The sequence below is a fragment of the Austrofundulus limnaeus genome, unplaced genomic scaffold (genome assembly GCF_001266775.1).
Source record: "Austrofundulus limnaeus strain Quisiro unplaced genomic scaffold, Austrofundulus_limnaeus-1.0 Scaffold149, whole genome shotgun sequence".
NCBI lineage: Eukaryota > Metazoa > Chordata > Actinopteri > Cyprinodontiformes > Rivulidae > Austrofundulus > Austrofundulus limnaeus.
The window spans coordinates 315690-332863 of record NW_013952551.1 but is presented as its reverse complement, the minus strand read 5'-3'; the positions used below and the strand labels follow the sequence as shown (position 1 = coordinate 332863).

Below are 17174 nucleotides of genomic sequence, written 5' to 3'. Positions count from 1 at the left end.
GATCCCTCATGTTTTGTATTTTGTTCCCATTACAAACAGGAACGGTTGTTTTGACATCAGGCGCCAGCATGAAACTTGTTACTCGGTCAATGTGAAGGACACCGTCTTCTGATTATATAATATGGAAAATTACAATCAGCATTAAGGTCAGGATGTATGCACAGGATGAGCTATCTGACAGATTTTATGTCCTGTATATTATCTTATGGGTACACAACTTCTGCTGATCTGACATATATTGTAATTTGGTTTATCTATATGAAAAAAATGCAGCAAAACATACAATTCAAGACACAAATCAACTTTCTTTTCCTAAATTTAATTTGGTTTAACAATGATTATTACTTCATGTCAAAGAATATGATTGTCTATTCCTAAATATATTATATTGTCATACATATATTGTAATACACAAAAATATGACAACATATAGTATTAGTTCATTTGAAATGTTACATCTTATAAGACACTCTTTTGTTTTGTAGAGGGATACTAATTTCCTGACAACTCAAACTTTTGTGAGTTCAATGAGCAAAACCTGTCTTGGATGCAGAACTTTTTTGTTTAGAAAATGGAAAACTGGTTGTGTGGGAAGACATCGCCTGCTGTTTATAGTAGAAACAAAGTCTTATCTTTAAATGTCAGCAGAAAAGAGTGTTGTCTTGTTAGGAAAGAAGCAGTAGTGTCTGAAGAAGCAGTGGAGAAACACTTGGCGCTCTTGTCGGACTCAGAACTCTTGACCTTTGTTTTTTTAAATTACACCGGCACAACTGGGAATCAGTTTTTGATGTGTTTCATTCAGCATCATGGCTGACTCAAGCTTCCCATTACCTCCAGATTCTTTCTGCCCTCTGTGTGCAGATGGACTGAGGGACCCGGTCACCATTCCCTGCGGCGACATGTACTGCCTGGAGTGCATCAAGATCTACTGGGACCAGTTTGACCACATGGGCGTGTACAGCTGCCCTCAGTGCCGGGCAACCTTCACACCACGACCCGTCCTGAGACGTAACATACCAGACGTCCAGCAGCAGCCTCACCAGCGTCTTCCAGAGCTCACTCCTTTTCCCGAAATGCGCCGGGACTCTTACTGTGACTTTTGCGTCGGCAGGCGCAACAAGGCTGTAAAGTCTTGCCTGGTGTGCCTGGCCTACTATTGTGAAACGCACATCAAACCCCATTATGAGTCAAGCACGTTCAAGAGGCACAAGCTGGTGGACGAGACGGGTCACCTGGACCGCAAGATCTGCCCCCAACACGAGAAAGGCCTTGAGCTGTTCTGTCGCTCTGACCAGATGTGTATCTGTGTTCTGTGCACAGTCAGAGAACACCGCAGCCACAACATCACTTCAGCTGAGGAGGAGCGCATCGAGAAACAGGTAGGTTTCACCTGTTTGGGTCAGACGTGAGGGATGCATTTGGCTTCAAATTGTTTGAAAGTCGAACACACAACATGTAATAATTATTGTGGGGGGGTACGCAAAATTGACTTTTTTAAGCATTACATCATGTTATAATGTCATTCTCTCATCAAAACCAAGTGTTGCTTTGACTCATTCATGCATGTTTGAGAAATCCTTTAAATCCTTGAATCTCCTGAGGTGGACTTGCTGGTACAAAGCCCCGCCTATTTGTATATAGTTCCTCCCTGAAGCTCAGTCTGCAGCCGAAATAGTTGTTTACAAATGACTATAAATTCTTTGCAAAACGTATCTTAAAAATGGTAAACGTTCCTGATTTCATTGCAAAATATAGCTCTACAATAATCTACATTGTAGTATCTGTGAAAGATAGCTTAACACTGATGTAAATGTATGAAAGGATGAGCGGGAGATACATTACCATGCTAAAATGTGTTGGAAGAGCCTCTGTACTACAGTGCTGACATGGGATCACTCAAGGAAGGTTTAATTTTATCCTGCATTGCCATTTTCCAAAACTAATATTATAAAATGTTGCTTCTGTTTTTACAATTAAATGCAGCTCTGTTACGAAAGGTTGTAAACAGAATGAAGCATTGTTGAAGTGGGAGTGTCAGAAACAGAAGGAAGTTCTTAAAGGGATCCCTGATTAGTTGTAACATTAGACTTTATTTGATAAACATATATTTTAACTGTAAAGTAAAAACTGTAAAAATACTGTAGGCTGTTTAGTTTTGTACATTTTTAAAAATATATTTTAACATAGACAGAGCCCTTTTATTTACATGCAAAGCATTCTGGGTAAATGATGACATGGATAGGTCCTCGGTGTGAGCGAGCTATATCCACCCTGAAGGTTAATCTTGGACAATATCTGATGATCGACTCTTTTAAATGAAACCAGAGAGCGTTGACAGAGAGGAGAAGGTAGAAATGACTCAGCCTGGAACTGAAAATATGGATGGAGGACAACAGAGCTGCTTCATGGAAGAAGAACCTCAGTTTAGCTTGTTACCCTTCGCGCTAGCACCGATGCTATATTGCCTTATATGTATTAGCTCGGTGCTAGTGCGACAAACAAGCTAAACTGAGGTCCTCCATCCATATTTTCAGTTACAGACTGAGTCATTTTTACCTTCTCCTCTCTGTCAACGCTCTCTGGTTTCATTTAAAAGAGTCGATCATCAGATATTGTCCAAGATTAACCTTCAGGGTGGATATAGCTCGCTAGCAGCCTCGCACCAATGACCTATCCATGTCATCACTTACCCAGAATGCTTTGCATGTAAATAAAATGGCCCCATCTGTGTAATATATTTTTAAACTTTTAGTTTAAAAATTATTAAAACTAAACATCCTACAGTATTTTTACAGTCTTTATTTTACAGTTAAAATATATGTTTATTAAATAAAGTCTAATGTTACAACTGATCGGGGATCCCTTTAAAGCGACCAAAGCAAATTTCAAGGCATTTAGATAGACTATTAGGCAAAGTCAAATTTATTTTTTTATACATACAGCATTTTCATAACAACTGAAGATAATAGTTACTTGATTGTGGTATAGAGTTGAAGTATATGCCTGGGAAAACCATGTTATGTGATGTCATCAAAATGCTGAAATCTGCAGTGTCTTACCATTATTTTTTATGTTTTTTTTAAATCAGAAAATTCTGGTCGTGACTCAGTCTGAGGTGCAGCACATCACTTCAGAGAGGAAGAAAGAGCTGCAGGAGCTCAAGCACAACGTCGAGGTTCTAAAAGTAAGTCAGACATGAACTCGTTAAACAACAGTTTCACGTTAAACACGGCTGTTGAACTAAAAGGCCCTGACAAGTTGACTTCACCTTCCAGAACGCTGCCCACCGTGCGCAGACAGAAAGCGACAAGACCTTCCATGAAATGCTGCAGGCGGTTGAGCGCTGGAAGGCAGAAATCAACCAGATGATAATGTCCAACTTGCAGGCAGCAATGTCACAGGCTGAAGGCTACGTGGAGCGCCTGGAGCAGGAGATCATGGAGCTACAGCGCCGAGATGCAGAACTGCGACAGATCCTTGAAACAGAAGACAACATTCACTTCCTGCAGGTGCCTGAAGAATGGACAGAAACTAGCATCTTAACTTTATACAATATACGTTTGATTGGGTTATTTATTTAAGATTGTTTAACTTTAAAATTATAAGGTTGGCTGAAGCAATTTATCATCTTAGTGAAGGCAGACAAGATGGATAAAGTTTGAATCAAATCCAAACCAATGTCTCAACTTGTGTTTTCCAGTTGTTTGACACTGTTTTGGCTCTTCTTTTTGAAACAGAATTTTCAGACTCTGTGCGTCCCTCCTGAGGCCATGGTCCCAAAAGTCCTCATCAACCCTCAGTTCTCCTTTGGGGAGATAAGCAAAACAGCCACAGAGATGAAGGAAAACCTTGATGACATCTGCAAAAAGGAATTGAGCAAAATCTCGAAAATAGGTATGTTTTTTTTTTTCAAACAAAATAACATCTGAGTGGCAGCAGTAAGAGATCGAACTAACTCAGAGAATCTTCACAGTTAGTGAAACTCCTGTCTACATCCTTTTGCCAAGAAATGGAGACAAACGCCTCAAAGGTAAGTTTGTCCACATTATCATCTCAATTAGCTGTAATAAGTACATCTACTCTTCCTGGAGTCCGTCAAACATAATGCTCACTAAAACAGGTTCTTCACCAGCCTTCACAGTACCACCAAAACAGTGACATAGTTCAACAAAAAATAAATAAAGTTTAAACTTTAAGAATAGCCAAACAGATTTTACACGATAAACATATTGTCATTTCCAAACAGTTCCTTCCAGAGTTGACTTTCAGGAGCCAAAAATGAGAGGCGACTTCCTCAGATGTGAGTGAGGTGTTCATGTTTTTGGTTTATGCACCACCAAAAAGCATCCTGTTAGATTTGTGGATAAATGTTTTAAAATTTGCATGTCATGGATGTTTTTTTTCTCTCTCTCAGATTCATGTAAGCTATCCTTCGACCCAAACACGGTCTACAAAGAGCTGCTCTTGTCAGACGGGAATCAGAGGGTTACTCGAAAGAAAACCACCCAGTTTTACCCGGATCATCCCGAGCGTTTCGACGGCTTTTCCCAGGTGCTGTGCAAAGAGCCCCTGACCGGTTTCAGGTTTTACTGGGAGGCAGAGTGGAGCGGGGAGTTCTCAATCGGGGTGGCCTACAAGAGCATCAGCCGTAAAGGCAAGAACTCACACAGCCTCCTGGGTTACAACGACAAGTCGTGGAGTCTCCTGTGCTCTGACGTCGGGTACTCAGCCTGGCACAACAAAGTGGACAAAGACCTTCCAGAAGCTCCCAGAGCGACTCGAATCGGTGTGTACTTAGATCACGCAGGCAACACTTTGTCCTTTTATTCTGTGTCAGACGTGATGCAGCTCATCCACAGATTCAAAGCTGAGTTCAGTGAACCGTTGTATGCTGGTTTTGGGGTTGGATCATCAGTAAGTCTCTGCCAACTAAAACAGAATAACTGACTTAAACTTAAAAAAAAAGCATTTAGTGTAAGAAGTTAATTAGTTTTTGATGTTTGAACTTGCTTGGACAGTGGCTCAAGTATTTGAGTTTGTATACTGTAAGTCAGCAAGCTTCACTTTAACCAGGAAACTAATGGGAAAAGAAAAAAAACTGTGATTATTGAACTAATGTAAGTGATTTTGACAACCAATGACAGCAAAACTTCATTTTTTTTCTTTTTTGATGGCTGTCAGGTAAAAACATTACATACTCTTATATTAGCTGTTTATCTCATGAAACACTGCTAAAAGTACATTTTCTTGACAGAATATAAATCATGGTCAGAGGTTAACCCCTACATGTTATTTTTGTCAGTTTAGTTTTTAAGTGTATAGTATATGAAAGTTTTTTTTTCTTTGAAAGATGCCATAAAAGCAATTATAGTTAAAACTTTAAAGCTTATTCACTTAATAGTGATGATTCAAGTTAATAATTCAGGGAATAATTTAGTCAGCAAACACCGATATTTCATAGTCATGATATTTTTTTTTCATTTAACACAGCTGTTATTGTGTATTTTGCCTTTAATGAGTACCATGTATCACTTAGTGTCACATATGCTGTTTAAACTTTTTTACTTTCTGAATGACTGAATAAATACTTTCAAACACTTCTGTCTCTTGATCATCTATGTTCTTCACTTGTGTATTTTTAATTATAAAAATATGCTTAATGCCAGGAAGAAAAGCACCCATTTTCAAGTTTGTTTTTTTTTTTTTTTTTAATTTGTCTGGCACTGCAAATAAGTCAAAAAATAGTCTACAGACAGACAGTTTTATGCCAACATTTAGACACTAGAGGGAATCCTCGTCCTTGACAGATTTCCTGCATGTTTTGGGCATTTCTCTTCTCCAACACACCTGACTGGATTGAATGAGTAACTAACAGGTCTTGAAGACCTGCTAACAAGCAGGGAAACATCTACACATGCAGTACGGTGGAGCTTGAGGACCAGGATTGAGGAACACTGTACTAAAGGCAGACGTAGTTTATTCTGAGTAAGGTCTTTAATGTTTATTTCTATTTGCAGCGGTGGCAGAATTTGTCCTGTAACCATCTCAATCTCCCGTAGTCTCCTTGGACAAGAAACTTCACCCACCATGCCTGCTGGTGGTGGTCAGAGGGCTCAGTGGCTCTGGTGCATGGCAGCCCTGCCTCTGTGTGGCAGCTGTGGCAACAATGTAGCTCATCATCATTAGTGTGTGAAACGGTGAATGACCATAGTGAAGTGTGTTGGAGTCAATGGACCTGATTAAGCATTATACAAGTTCAGGTCATTTACCTTTTTTAAAAACAATAGTTTTACCTGAATGAATAGTCCTTTACATTTTATGTCCTATATTTTGTAACAAAAACAAGCCTGGTATATGGTGTTTTTTTATGAAAGTGATCAGCTATTTGTTTGAAGCAGACACCACTCTTTTAAATCTTTTTTCACATTTAAATCAGTCGGGTTCTAAATAAAAAGGAACCAAGCTTTGATCTGAATTCTCCATAAAAAAAACACTCCACACTCATTCACCCCTTTTCTGAGGTGCATCAGAAAGCAACTAAATCTAAATGGTACATAAAGATATCTATGAACAATTTCTTTAAGAAAATATGTAAATCTTACTAGAAAACACGTAAATGACTTAATTTACTCAACTCTGTTTAGTGGAAACAGTTGACGTAACTTGGTTAAATAACTTCAGCACGTTAAAGTACTTTTACTTCCCCAAATATTGTGAGCAGTTTTATAACTTAAGCACTTTTCTTAGCTTTGAAAGTCATTTTTACTCAATTCATTTTCTGCAAAAAGGATATTTTTTTACTTTTCCTCAGTTATTTCTTTAAAAGTACTTTATACACCTCTGGTAAAACACATCGCTTGACTATGTACAGTGAGGAAAAAAGGTATTTAGTCAGCCACCAATTGTTCAAGTTCTCCCACGTATAAAGAATAAAGATAGAGGCCTGTAAATGACATCATAGTTAGACCTCAATTATGAGAGACAAAATGAGAAAGCATATCTAGAAAAACATAGCAAGTGTCTGATTTTTTTAAAAGAATTTATTTGCAAATTACGGTGGAAAATTAAGTATTTGATCAATAACAATTTAATCTCAATACTTTGTTCTTTGTTGGCAATGACAGAGGTCAAATGTTTTCTGTAAGCACATAGGTTTGCCTTGAAAACCTGTGAACAGGCAGACTACTTCTCATTTCACCTGAAACATGCAGTTTTATCCTTCCTCCATTTGTAGCAATGACTGAACGTCTCTTCCTCACGTGTGTGCAGAGCAGCATCTGTGTTGGCCATCTAGTGGCAAACCTTGTCATTACAACAACCCAATGCCACTGAGACACTCTATATCAGAGGTGCCCAAAGTGGGGCCCGTGGGCCAAATTTGGCCCGCCAAGCCATTTGATTTGGCCCACCAGCAGTTATCCTGGTTACTAGGTTGTAATCGTCTGTCTTATGTAGAAATACTATATTTGCACTTAGTTTTTTCAAACATTTGTCCAACTATAGGTACAAGGAGCTGTAGTCAGATAGTCTTAACTTATGGTGCTCACTTTATCTTTGAATTTTGTTAAGATTAAACTTAAAATACAAGTAACTTCAAGAGATATTTGTGAGATTTAAGTCCATATCTAGATTTGCACATCTTAAAAGACCACATTTACTCAAACTTTAAATTATGAAAAGTCCCATGAGCCTTTTCTGCCCGAGCATACGTTGAATTTTCTCCATATCCATGGGCTGAAAAAAACAAACAAGAAAATGTGGGCAACCACACTGGCTGCTAGCTCAATCATAAAAAATACAACTTTACTTGAAATATTTGCATTTCATGTATTATATTATTGCATTTGGCCCACCACCTTCAGATTGATTATAAGTTTGGCCCTCTCAGGGAAAATGTTTGGGCACCCCTGCTCTATATGTTCTTGTAATATTCAGAAATAATTAAAAAGCTGCTTTGAGTGCTTTTTAAAACAAAACTATTTCCCCAAAACTATACCCCCCCCCCCCACACACACACCTATTGAAGTCTGGAAATCCTGATACAAAATTGCATTAATCATATGCTTATTTAACACAGATACACATTTTGGACATGTGTGTGTGTGTGTGTGTGTGTGTGTGTGTGTGTTGAAACATCAGTTGTGAACAGAAACCAGTGCCCTACTTTTATTTTACTGCCAAAATTAAACTAGCTATAATTGCACAGTGAATTATAATCACAGGTAAAAATCTGTGTATTTGACCAGTTTATTTCTTTCGTTACACTTCCGTTCACATTACAAAGTCGCAAGAATGATCTTAACCTTACACTTTTTCTTACATTCTACCTTAATTGAACCTTGTTCCAGTAATCCTAATGTTTTATGTCTGAACCTCCCAACTTAAAAACAAAAAGGTTTAAGCAATCTGATATTTCAGAGAAAGCAAGAGGCCGTTACCCTCAGTATGTTAAGAGCTTTTGTGCCAAAAAGGAACAGAAGAACTTCTCATCTCACATTCTCTTTGACCTTTTTAAATATTAAACAGAAGGATTGATGTTTCACATGCTTCTACTTTCCACACAGAAGTGAATACAACTTTTGTTTTATCTGTGTTTTTATACCTGTAATGCACTATATTATCAGTGTTTACATATTTAAAATGCACGACTGGTCACAAACCACACCCTTGTCTTCGTCAATCCCTTTAGGCTGTTAAAAAAAGGCCATAAACTTTATTTCTGCTGCTTTCAGGCAGTTTACCACACACCTGTTTCTCTGAAGTTGTTTAAAAAATGCACGCATTGTGAACTCTACAGGAAGAGACAATTCAAGGACAAAATACAATAAAAAAAAAACAAATTGCATGTAGATATTTTCTCAAACTATCTTTTAATTCATGGGTCTCTGATTCATCCTTATTATTTGGTTTGTAAAGTCATAGTAAAAATCAAATCTTTGTTAAAAACTGAAAATTGATATAGTGACTTTAATGAATTTGTTAGATATTTAAGTCAAGGAAAAAGACAGACAACACATAACATCAGAATTTCAATGTTATTTTGCAGTAACCAAAAAAAAATAAAACTCTGCATTTCGTATTTAAGTTTTAAAGCATACAGATAAGCATCTTTCTAAAATGAATTACTCTACTCATTACACTGCTGTTACGTAACATCTGGTGAAATTGGATAAAATAATAACAATAATAATGTGCGGCCATGAGACATGAGATAATTTTGAGCAGTGTCTCATTGTGAGAGATACAAAGACATGGAGACAGATTATATATGAATACAAGGTTTTCGTTTGACTGTTCAAATGTACTGCACACTTATTATTTTATTTATTTTTTGGCGTATGTTTAATCCAAACAGCATACTTCCATGGTTCAATCTAAATGGTTCATTTTCATAGTAGCCTTCTAGTATTTACGAGGTGACACTGAACCACCTAAGTGTGTGTTGGGTAACAGATGTTTTTTACTGTGTTCCTGAACGTGACGTAACTTTGACTTATTCATTCCGGAGTTTAATTTAAATTAAATTATTTCTAACTTGCCCATGTTCACAATCATGGAAATGATTTATATAATGATGTCGTGGCCACGCATTTTTTTAAATCTAATATTATTGGACTGGCTCCGTGCTGCAGCTACAGTGCTTTTTTAATTCTTGAAAGTTTAAAAACTTCAGCTGTTGAGTTTAATGGGTTTTCATGTTTTTTTCTGATGCACTAAAACTAAATATGTCATCGATCTGAGCTCCCACTGTCAGTCCATTGTAACTGAGTTTGTTTTCTGTCAAGCAATAAATAAAATAAATAATAAAAAAATATTGCACCTCTAACAAACCAAATAATACCTGAATATAAAGACTTTCTGACAGCTTCAAAGTATGGCTGGTTACAGGACAGTTCTGTTTCTGAACCCTTTTGCAGACAACATTCTGACAAACTTATAAATCTATAAAAAAAAAAACAAGAAATTTTACATTTCCGCGCAATCAGTAAGAAAAACGACTCAAGGACTGACACGTTTAGGAGGGAAAAAAGAACATAGTGTTCATATGATTGTGCTTTAGATGTTACACAATACAAAAGCAAAAAGATAGACAAAAAAGGTATTTAATGTCTCTCCATCAGAAAACTTTACCATATAGACTATCCATCCATCCATTGTCTTTACCCACTTATTCCTTCAGGGTCACAGGTGCCCATATCCAGCAGTCACAGTTCAAGGGGCGGGGTACAGGGCCTTATAGACTAACCCAACAATAATGCAACAGTTATTATCACCAGCAACCACCCCAGCACAACAGCTACATAACACTTCTGGTTATGTTTTATAAGAATTAAAGAAATCATTATTATCAGTAACAAACATGCTGACACAGCAACAACGTTGCCTCCGTCTACGTGTTTCATACTGGGATCAAAAAAAGTTCGGAGACTCTGAAACAGTTTGCAGTTCTGATCAGTTTTTGGTATTTTGGTGCTCTGCAGATTGTAGACCATGTTGCACCACGACTCATCCGTCAGAACACGTGTCACTTTGAAAACCTCGTAGGTAGGAATGAGCACCTGCCCCTCTTGGTCCCTGCTGGAGTAGTGTGTGATGTCGGCACCGAAGCACGTGTAGATCTCAAAGCAGGAGACGTTGCCGTCCAACTCAAACGACTGCTTGCTTGAAACTGCCCAGGTTAAAGCACCGAAACGCACGAATGCGTTCATGACGTTCCGGTCAAAATATTGCCACGTCCTGTGGTACACGGTCCTGCAGGGCGTCTGGTTGTTATTCAGAACTTGGATGGTTTCCGTCAAATAGAAGTAGAAATAGTGGAACGTAAATTTGTTCGTGCTGTATTCGTGTTTGCCTGTTTTTAACGCTCTGCTGAAGTTCTGTCGGATGGGTCCGTAACTTGTGAACAGGTACACGGCTGTGGAATGATCGTCCCTCAGGTGCTTGTGCACGGGCTTCTTCGCAGCTTTCTCAACTAAACTCCACGCAATACTGAAGGGTTTATTGGCGTGCCACTCGAACACGCCGAACAGTTCGATCATGGAGACGCTTTCAGACCTGCAGCCGGCGTACATGTCATCAACGGAATCTGTGGCCATGTCCAGAGGCAGGAGAGTCTTGGGTTCCTGCGATGACAGATTAAATGCAGTAGAGCAAAATCAAGAATTGTAAAACCATAAAATATTTAATGGTGCTCGTTGTCCTTTGGTTCATTTAATAGAGGAAACATGATCTCACCTCTGCCTCTGCAGGTCTCTGAAGCCACCAGTGTCTCAGAAACAGGAGCACTACCAACAAGAACGCACAAAGAACGACCCAGTCTCTCAGGAGTCTGACTGACTGGAACCTAAACTCCATTTCTGACAGGAGAAATCATCAAATAATCACTGACTTTGATTTTTAAACATGGACTTGCATGCACATGCCTGAAAAACTAGCTATAACAAATCTCGACGGATTGACACGAGACTTCTCCTTTATCAAACAAACATTTTCAGCAACAAATTAAACAGGACTTCTGACTGACCTTCGGTTTCTTCTGCGTATGGTGTGGCATTCCTTTCAGAGAAGTGTAGAGCACAGACTGTGTTGCATAACAGGAAACACAGGTACGATTACACAGGTTGCACTTCCGTGAATGCCTCTGCTCCGAGTCCTTATCTCACATGAGGCTTGCATAGAATTGGAAGTTTGAACTGCTTAAGAATTAGCAGCACAAATGGTCTACCATTGCTTTTCTCTCTGCAAATTATTGTTCATTTTTCAGTTCATTGTAAAAATATTCACGTGCTACTTGTTTGCATGTTCTACTTTTAACTAAACGCTTTGCATGATTTTACTTCCGTATTCAGACATCACTGTTTGCCCTGCCAGAGAGAGGATCCCACATGTAAAACCAGCCAGTCCTGTTTGGTAACAAACTTAGAGGAGAAACAAAGTTACGTCGTTCAGGCAAAAAAACACAAAGACAGATAAGGTTGGAAACTCCCTTTTAACAAACGCTCAGGGTAAGTGGGATATTTTTCTAAACTGCTCATTGTTTTACAAAATAAATGTTCTCTCCTGCAGCTGTGCTTTCATAAATATGTCGAGAATGTTATCCATGTTTTTGGTGCCTGAAAAGAAGAGTCTGTAACTTGTTGCTAAAATGATAAAAAAAGGAAATAAAATAGGCACAAAGCAGAAACCTTATGAAGTTTTGTATTAGTTCTGACAATATATCAGAATCTGAAATGTTGTTGTGGAGCAACATTTTCTATACTCAGTGTCTGAATTGCTTTTGTCCTTAATATATTTTTAGTTTTAAAGTGCTAGAGCATACAGGCAAATGTTAGTGGCGAATCGTACTGTTGCTTTCAAATACTTATACAGGGTGAGTCGAAAGTCACAGGACACCATTTTATTTCAGGAAAAAAAGGGAAAATAACATCTGAATACCCCAGCATTGAATGGGTGAGGGGGGCTGTCTCTGGAACAAATTGTCCGTGATCCAGCCAAGCTTATATTCTGGATAGAACCAAAAACAATGGTTGCCAAAGTGGTGGGGAGCCCCCCCCCACCCCCACCCCCACCCCGATGGTGCGGGGCGTTGAATAAAAAAATAGATCATGCTCAAACACTACTATAATGCATATGGTTTTGATTAGGCACCCAAATAAACACAAATTAGTAAAACTTTTGTTAAACTAATATTTTTTCCTCTCAATGAGTTATGTTTTTAAATCCATTTTGCACAAGTGGCACGTTTAAAAATAAAATTTAAAAAATTGATAATGTTTTTTATGAGCAAATTGGGGCCCAGCAGAAACACTGTGGTAAGATGAGACCCCCTCACACATTACCTGCTGAAGTATTCAGATATGTCATCTTCCCTCGTCTTTCTGAAATAAAAGGGTGTCCTGTGTCTTTTGACTCACACTGTATTACATGAATATGGACACACATTTGTCCGTTTTTTTTTATAATTAGAAAAAAAAATTGCAAATGTGTAATCAGGAGTCAGGCCTTTCCTTCACTCCCAGAATAAAAACCCTTTAAAAAGTTTAATTTTCACATCCAAATCAAACCATCTTCATCACGTTTTGAGTTACTTTATAAATTTCTTTTTCAGATGAAACATGCCACCGCCCCAGCAGAAGCAAACGTGTCAGAAAACATGTCTCCTTACCTCCTGTGTTTCTTTGGAGGCTCTCCTAATATTTTCAGTGATTTATCTGTCACTTAGCTGGGAGGATATTGTTGGAGAGGTATGTCTTGCTTTGTTTTAAACGGACTTTAAAATATAATAATTTTGAAAGGACTTAAGGCCCTGTCACACCGTGTTTTAGACAACTTATGCAGACTTATCAAAATATTATGAATAAATTGATTTTAAAGGTTTTATATTTGATCTAATCGTTAACAATAAAGTATGTATATGTAAAAAAAGGGCCTCTAGTGTTTTTTTGACTTTGTCAGTGTAAATTTTCACAAGTTGGCATAAGTTGTCTAAAACGTTATAATTTGACAGGGCCTAAAGGCTTTTCCTCACAATTAGTAATTACTTTTTTTCTGATTATTTATTGTACACATGCAGAGACAATGTACAGCATTAAACCAGTTTAAAAATAAATATAAAGCTACTTAATTACATTGTACAGAAGAGAAGGGGTTTAACATAAGAGTTTTTTTGTTCCTTTCATTCTTCTGTATTAGGTTACTATTATTATTGATATTGGTTATTGTTATCTTACTATCATTATAAGCATTAGTTGTTTTTTTCTCGGTGGTCATTTAAGATTGTCATCAGTATATTTTATTATTATTATTAATATGAAATCATATATTTTCTGTTTTTCCTATGTTATGAGTGAGTTTGTAATCATTTTGTCTGTGTAGTAATTTGTTTGTTGGCACAGTATGTTGAACAGGCAAGAATACCACAACATGGTTTCAATTGCACATTTGTAAATCAGTGCATCTGCAAGTAAAACACTTCTTTAAATTGAGATAAGGGGTAGGATTAAATAAGTGCTCACTTATTCCTACTCCCGTTCAAACAGAAAAGTAGTGGTATTTGGGTTCTTGGTTACGTATGCATATGTTTTATATTTTTTATTCTGGTTGCTTGTTTTTTATTTTTTAAAATCTGTTTGAAATAAAATAAGAAAAAAACATTTCATTAACCTTTTACAAAGAGACCAGCTTATAGCAAAAAATGCTAATTTCCACTTGCGGTCCCTAGACAGGTTGTTGGTAATCAGTGATTACAGATAATAAATAATTTAACCGATTATGAAACAAACAGTACAAAACACATCATACAGTATATTTCATTATCCACATTTCACTAAAAACAAACAAACTTCAATCATACAAACAATTTATAAAACTATTTCTTTGCCTTCATGTAGAATGAGTTTGTCGTGGTATGATTCACCAAGAATGCAGAAACACGTTGGAATAAATGCACAGAAAGTCTGCGCGTATGGTCGTCAAAATGATTTAATTCTGAGCAACAACACAGCAGGCAGTCAATCAGGAAATCTGCTGAGTTGTGGCTGGCGCGTCAGCAGAAAGCAGCCAATAATATACATCATGATAACATCATGTGACATGCTTATAACCAATCACAGATTGCCAACTGTAACCATCTAACCAAATGACAGGACTGTCAGCCTGAAAACACCTTATCAGAAATTAAAGAGGTCATACATTACTGGAGTCATGAAGTCTGGTCGATAAGAGTAAAACAGCCGAAAACTGGTTTTAATAAGATATGATTACTGGACAGTGTCAAGGTAGAACAGATATACATAATTAATACATAACAAGTTCAAATCTGCTTTTTTAATAATCTAATTTTTTGCCAAATGTGCAAACATTTTATGACTACATGTTGTAATCTCATTTGCCACAGTAATGACCCATTGTGCCAAAACAGAAGGCAGTTTTATTATAAGCAGTCCTACATTTCGACATGCTGCACTCACCTATGGAGGTCAACCTTATCCCTCTAATTTTATTTGCTCTCAAAGTCACAAACCTTAAAGGTGGAGCAGTAATGTCATGGAGAATTTTGTTCATTTTAATTAAGCAAAACAAGGACATGGATTATAAAAAAAACGTTTTATTTCTGATCTCCTAGTGAGTGGAGCCATCTGCTGGGAACCTTTTTAAAATACATCTTTCCCCATTCTTTCCCCAGAGTTCTACTCGAAGTCTGACCCGTGGCCTTAGTGGCGACATGCTTGATGACTGTGGATCGAACGTTTTTGTTCTGGACGACGAGGTTGCAAGGAAAAAATGGGACACCTGCTCAGCCAATTTTAGTCGAGCCCGGAGCAGTTCAGAGCGAAACCTGAGCAGACCAACACACACACACATGGAGAAGCATCACTCGCTGGCTTTGTACCTGTTCACGAGTACAATGCTACAACCTGTTGATAACTTTGAGTCTGCAGAAAGAGCTTCAGAACTAAACAGGATGTTTGAGCCTTTGTCCCTTTATTCCTCCCTGAGTCAAGCTGTTCAGATCTTAAAACACGATCAGATGACATGTCTGAAAACAAACTACAGAACAGAAACTGTCTTACAGCACAACATCTCTGGCAAACAAGCTCGATTCAGCACCTTTATTTTAGGTTATGACCAGTGGAATTTTGCTGGAAACGTTTCGTGTTTCGAGATACACTCATGTTTTGGCGCCAACGTAACGCCATACTCTTCCTTAAAACACATGAACCAAGTCCTGATCCCATCATACGAGGTTTTTATGGTCACTCAAGTCCTGAAACCAACAGAAATATGTAAAGTCACCTTTAAACTCAGAAGCAACATGAACTGTGTTTATGACAGAGAGAACAACAAATTGCATTCAATAACTGCATTACCAATGGAGGGAGTCTGGCTCATTTTTACAATTATTTGTCTCGTAATTATGTCTGTTTTACTACCCTGTGTTGTTTGGAAATTACATGATAAGATGAACAAAGCCTACAGAGTTTCATCTTTGTAGCACAACAATTTAACTTTAGTTTACTTTTCATTATAAATAAGAGAATAAAATAAAAGCTATGTAAATAAACAAAAGAATTGAAAAACATTTTCCCCCTTTATTTAATTTTCCATTCAGTGTCATTGTAGGACATAGTTCTCACCATGCAATCAAGCATGCTGGAAGTTTACTGCTAAATATGGTGGACAACAAAGTGTAAGTGCTTTTATCTATACCCCGATTTAGCAAAGTGGAAAAAAAAACTGTTTATTAAAGCGTAGCAAGTTTGTAATTGCAGCTGAAAGTACAACATCCAGCAGAGGATGAACTTTGAACCAAATAACATGAGTACTTGACCAATAATGGTGTCTTTACTTTTACATAAATTTACTAAATTACGTTTGTTAAGTTTGTTTTTGGCTTATTAATAAACTATAAAATTAGTTTTAAACGCACCCCAAAACAATCAAACAAAATGAAAAGATTTACAGTAAGTGGGGCTTTTGAAGACTGTCTCCAAATCAAATTCAACTCATGGCCCACCACGCTTTCTTTTTTTTTTTTTAAGTCTGTCCCTGCTGTTGTGGAATCGATCAAAATGTTACTGGTTTAGGGAATCTCCCCTTATTGGATTAGAAACCTCTACATTTAAAATACAATACATAAATAGAGAAGAATTAATCTTTAACCACAAGACTAATATTTAATTAGCACAAAAAAGTAAAGAAATTATTGCTTGGTAGATTTCTCTGTTCTGCATTTTTACAATTAAATGTATACCGTACTTGTGCCAAGTTTAGATTATGTTGTGCATTTTATTTCAACTTTTTGGTTTCTAATTTCTTACAGATAAGTTAAATGGGCAATATCATGTAAAATCAACTTTTTTTGAGTTTTGTATCATGTTATAATGTTATCCTCTCATAAAAAAACATGCCCAAAGCCTTGCCTTGACTCATTCATGCATGTTTGTGAAATCCTGCAGTGTTTTTAGGCAGCCATGCTGAGGAGCAAAACGACAGGTGGGGACCAGAAACGCCTTTTGGGACCAGAAACGCCCCTGGGGCGTGTCTTTAAGCTGAGATTCCTCATGGCGGAGCGCACCTCCCCACCCCCCACACCCCACCCATGACTCCTGCAGGCTCTCGGGTGAAACTGAAAGTGAAACTCAAACTGTCTGCTGAGCTCCTTACACTACTTC

At 37.5% G+C, this 17174-nt stretch overlaps 3 protein-coding genes across 3 annotated transcripts; 2 read left to right on the top strand and 1 right to left on the bottom strand.

Moving 5' to 3' along the window:
- The first annotated feature begins 585 nt into the window (after positions 1-585).
- Positions 586-5089, top strand: ftr84 (finTRIM family, member 84). The gene is made up of 7 exons (XM_014016641.1): positions 586-1379; positions 3089-3184; positions 3276-3509; positions 3738-3894; positions 3974-4030; positions 4247-4300; positions 4415-5089. Exons 1-7 carry the CDS (start codon positions 807-809, stop codon positions 4945-4947), a joined length of 1704 nt encoding a protein of 567 aa, XP_013872095.1. The 5' UTR covers positions 586-806; the 3' UTR covers positions 4948-5089.
- Positions 5090-8951: 3862 nt separating this feature from the next.
- Positions 8952-12555, bottom strand: LOC106523257 (T-cell ecto-ADP-ribosyltransferase 2). The gene is made up of 2 exons (XM_014016640.1): positions 11236-12555; positions 8952-11123 (listed from the first exon to the last, which is right to left on the bottom strand). Exons 1-2 carry the CDS (start codon positions 11353-11355, stop codon positions 10242-10244), a joined length of 1002 nt encoding a protein of 333 aa, XP_013872094.1. The 5' UTR covers positions 11356-12555; the 3' UTR covers positions 8952-10241.
- Positions 12556-12585: 30 nt separating this feature from the next.
- LOC106523256 (uncharacterized) lies at positions 12586-16767 on the top strand. The gene is made up of 2 exons (XM_014016639.1): positions 12586-13244; positions 15185-16767. Exons 1-2 carry the CDS (start codon positions 13116-13118, stop codon positions 15992-15994), a joined length of 939 nt encoding a protein of 312 aa, XP_013872093.1. The 5' UTR covers positions 12586-13115; the 3' UTR covers positions 15995-16767.
- Positions 16768-17174: the final 407 nt, after the last annotated feature.

Coding starts and splice junctions, on each gene's coding strand:
- ftr84 (XM_014016641.1), top strand. CDS start 807: ATGGCTGACTCAAGCTTCCCATTACCTCCAGATTCTTTCTGCCCTCTG. Junction 1,380..3,088: donor AGGAGCGCATCGAGAAACAG/GTAGGTTTCACC, acceptor TTTTTAAATCAG/AAAATTCTGGTCGTGACTCA. Junction 3,895..3,973: donor GAGCAAAATCTCGAAAATAG/GTATGTTTTTTT, acceptor GAATCTTCACAG/TTAGTGAAACTCCTGTCTAC.
- LOC106523257 (XM_014016640.1), bottom strand. CDS start 11,355: ATGGAGTTTAGGTTCCAGTCAGTCAGACTCCTGAGAGACTGGGTCGTT. Junction 11,124..11,235: donor AGAGACCTGCAGAGGCAGAG/GTGAGATCATGT, acceptor CTGTCATCGCAG/GAACCCAAGACTCTCCTGCC.
- LOC106523256 (XM_014016639.1), top strand. CDS start 13,116: ATGCCACCGCCCCAGCAGAAGCAAACGTGTCAGAAAACATGTCTCCTT. Junction 13,245..15,184: donor GGGAGGATATTGTTGGAGAG/GTATGTCTTGCT, acceptor TTCTTTCCCCAG/AGTTCTACTCGAAGTCTGAC.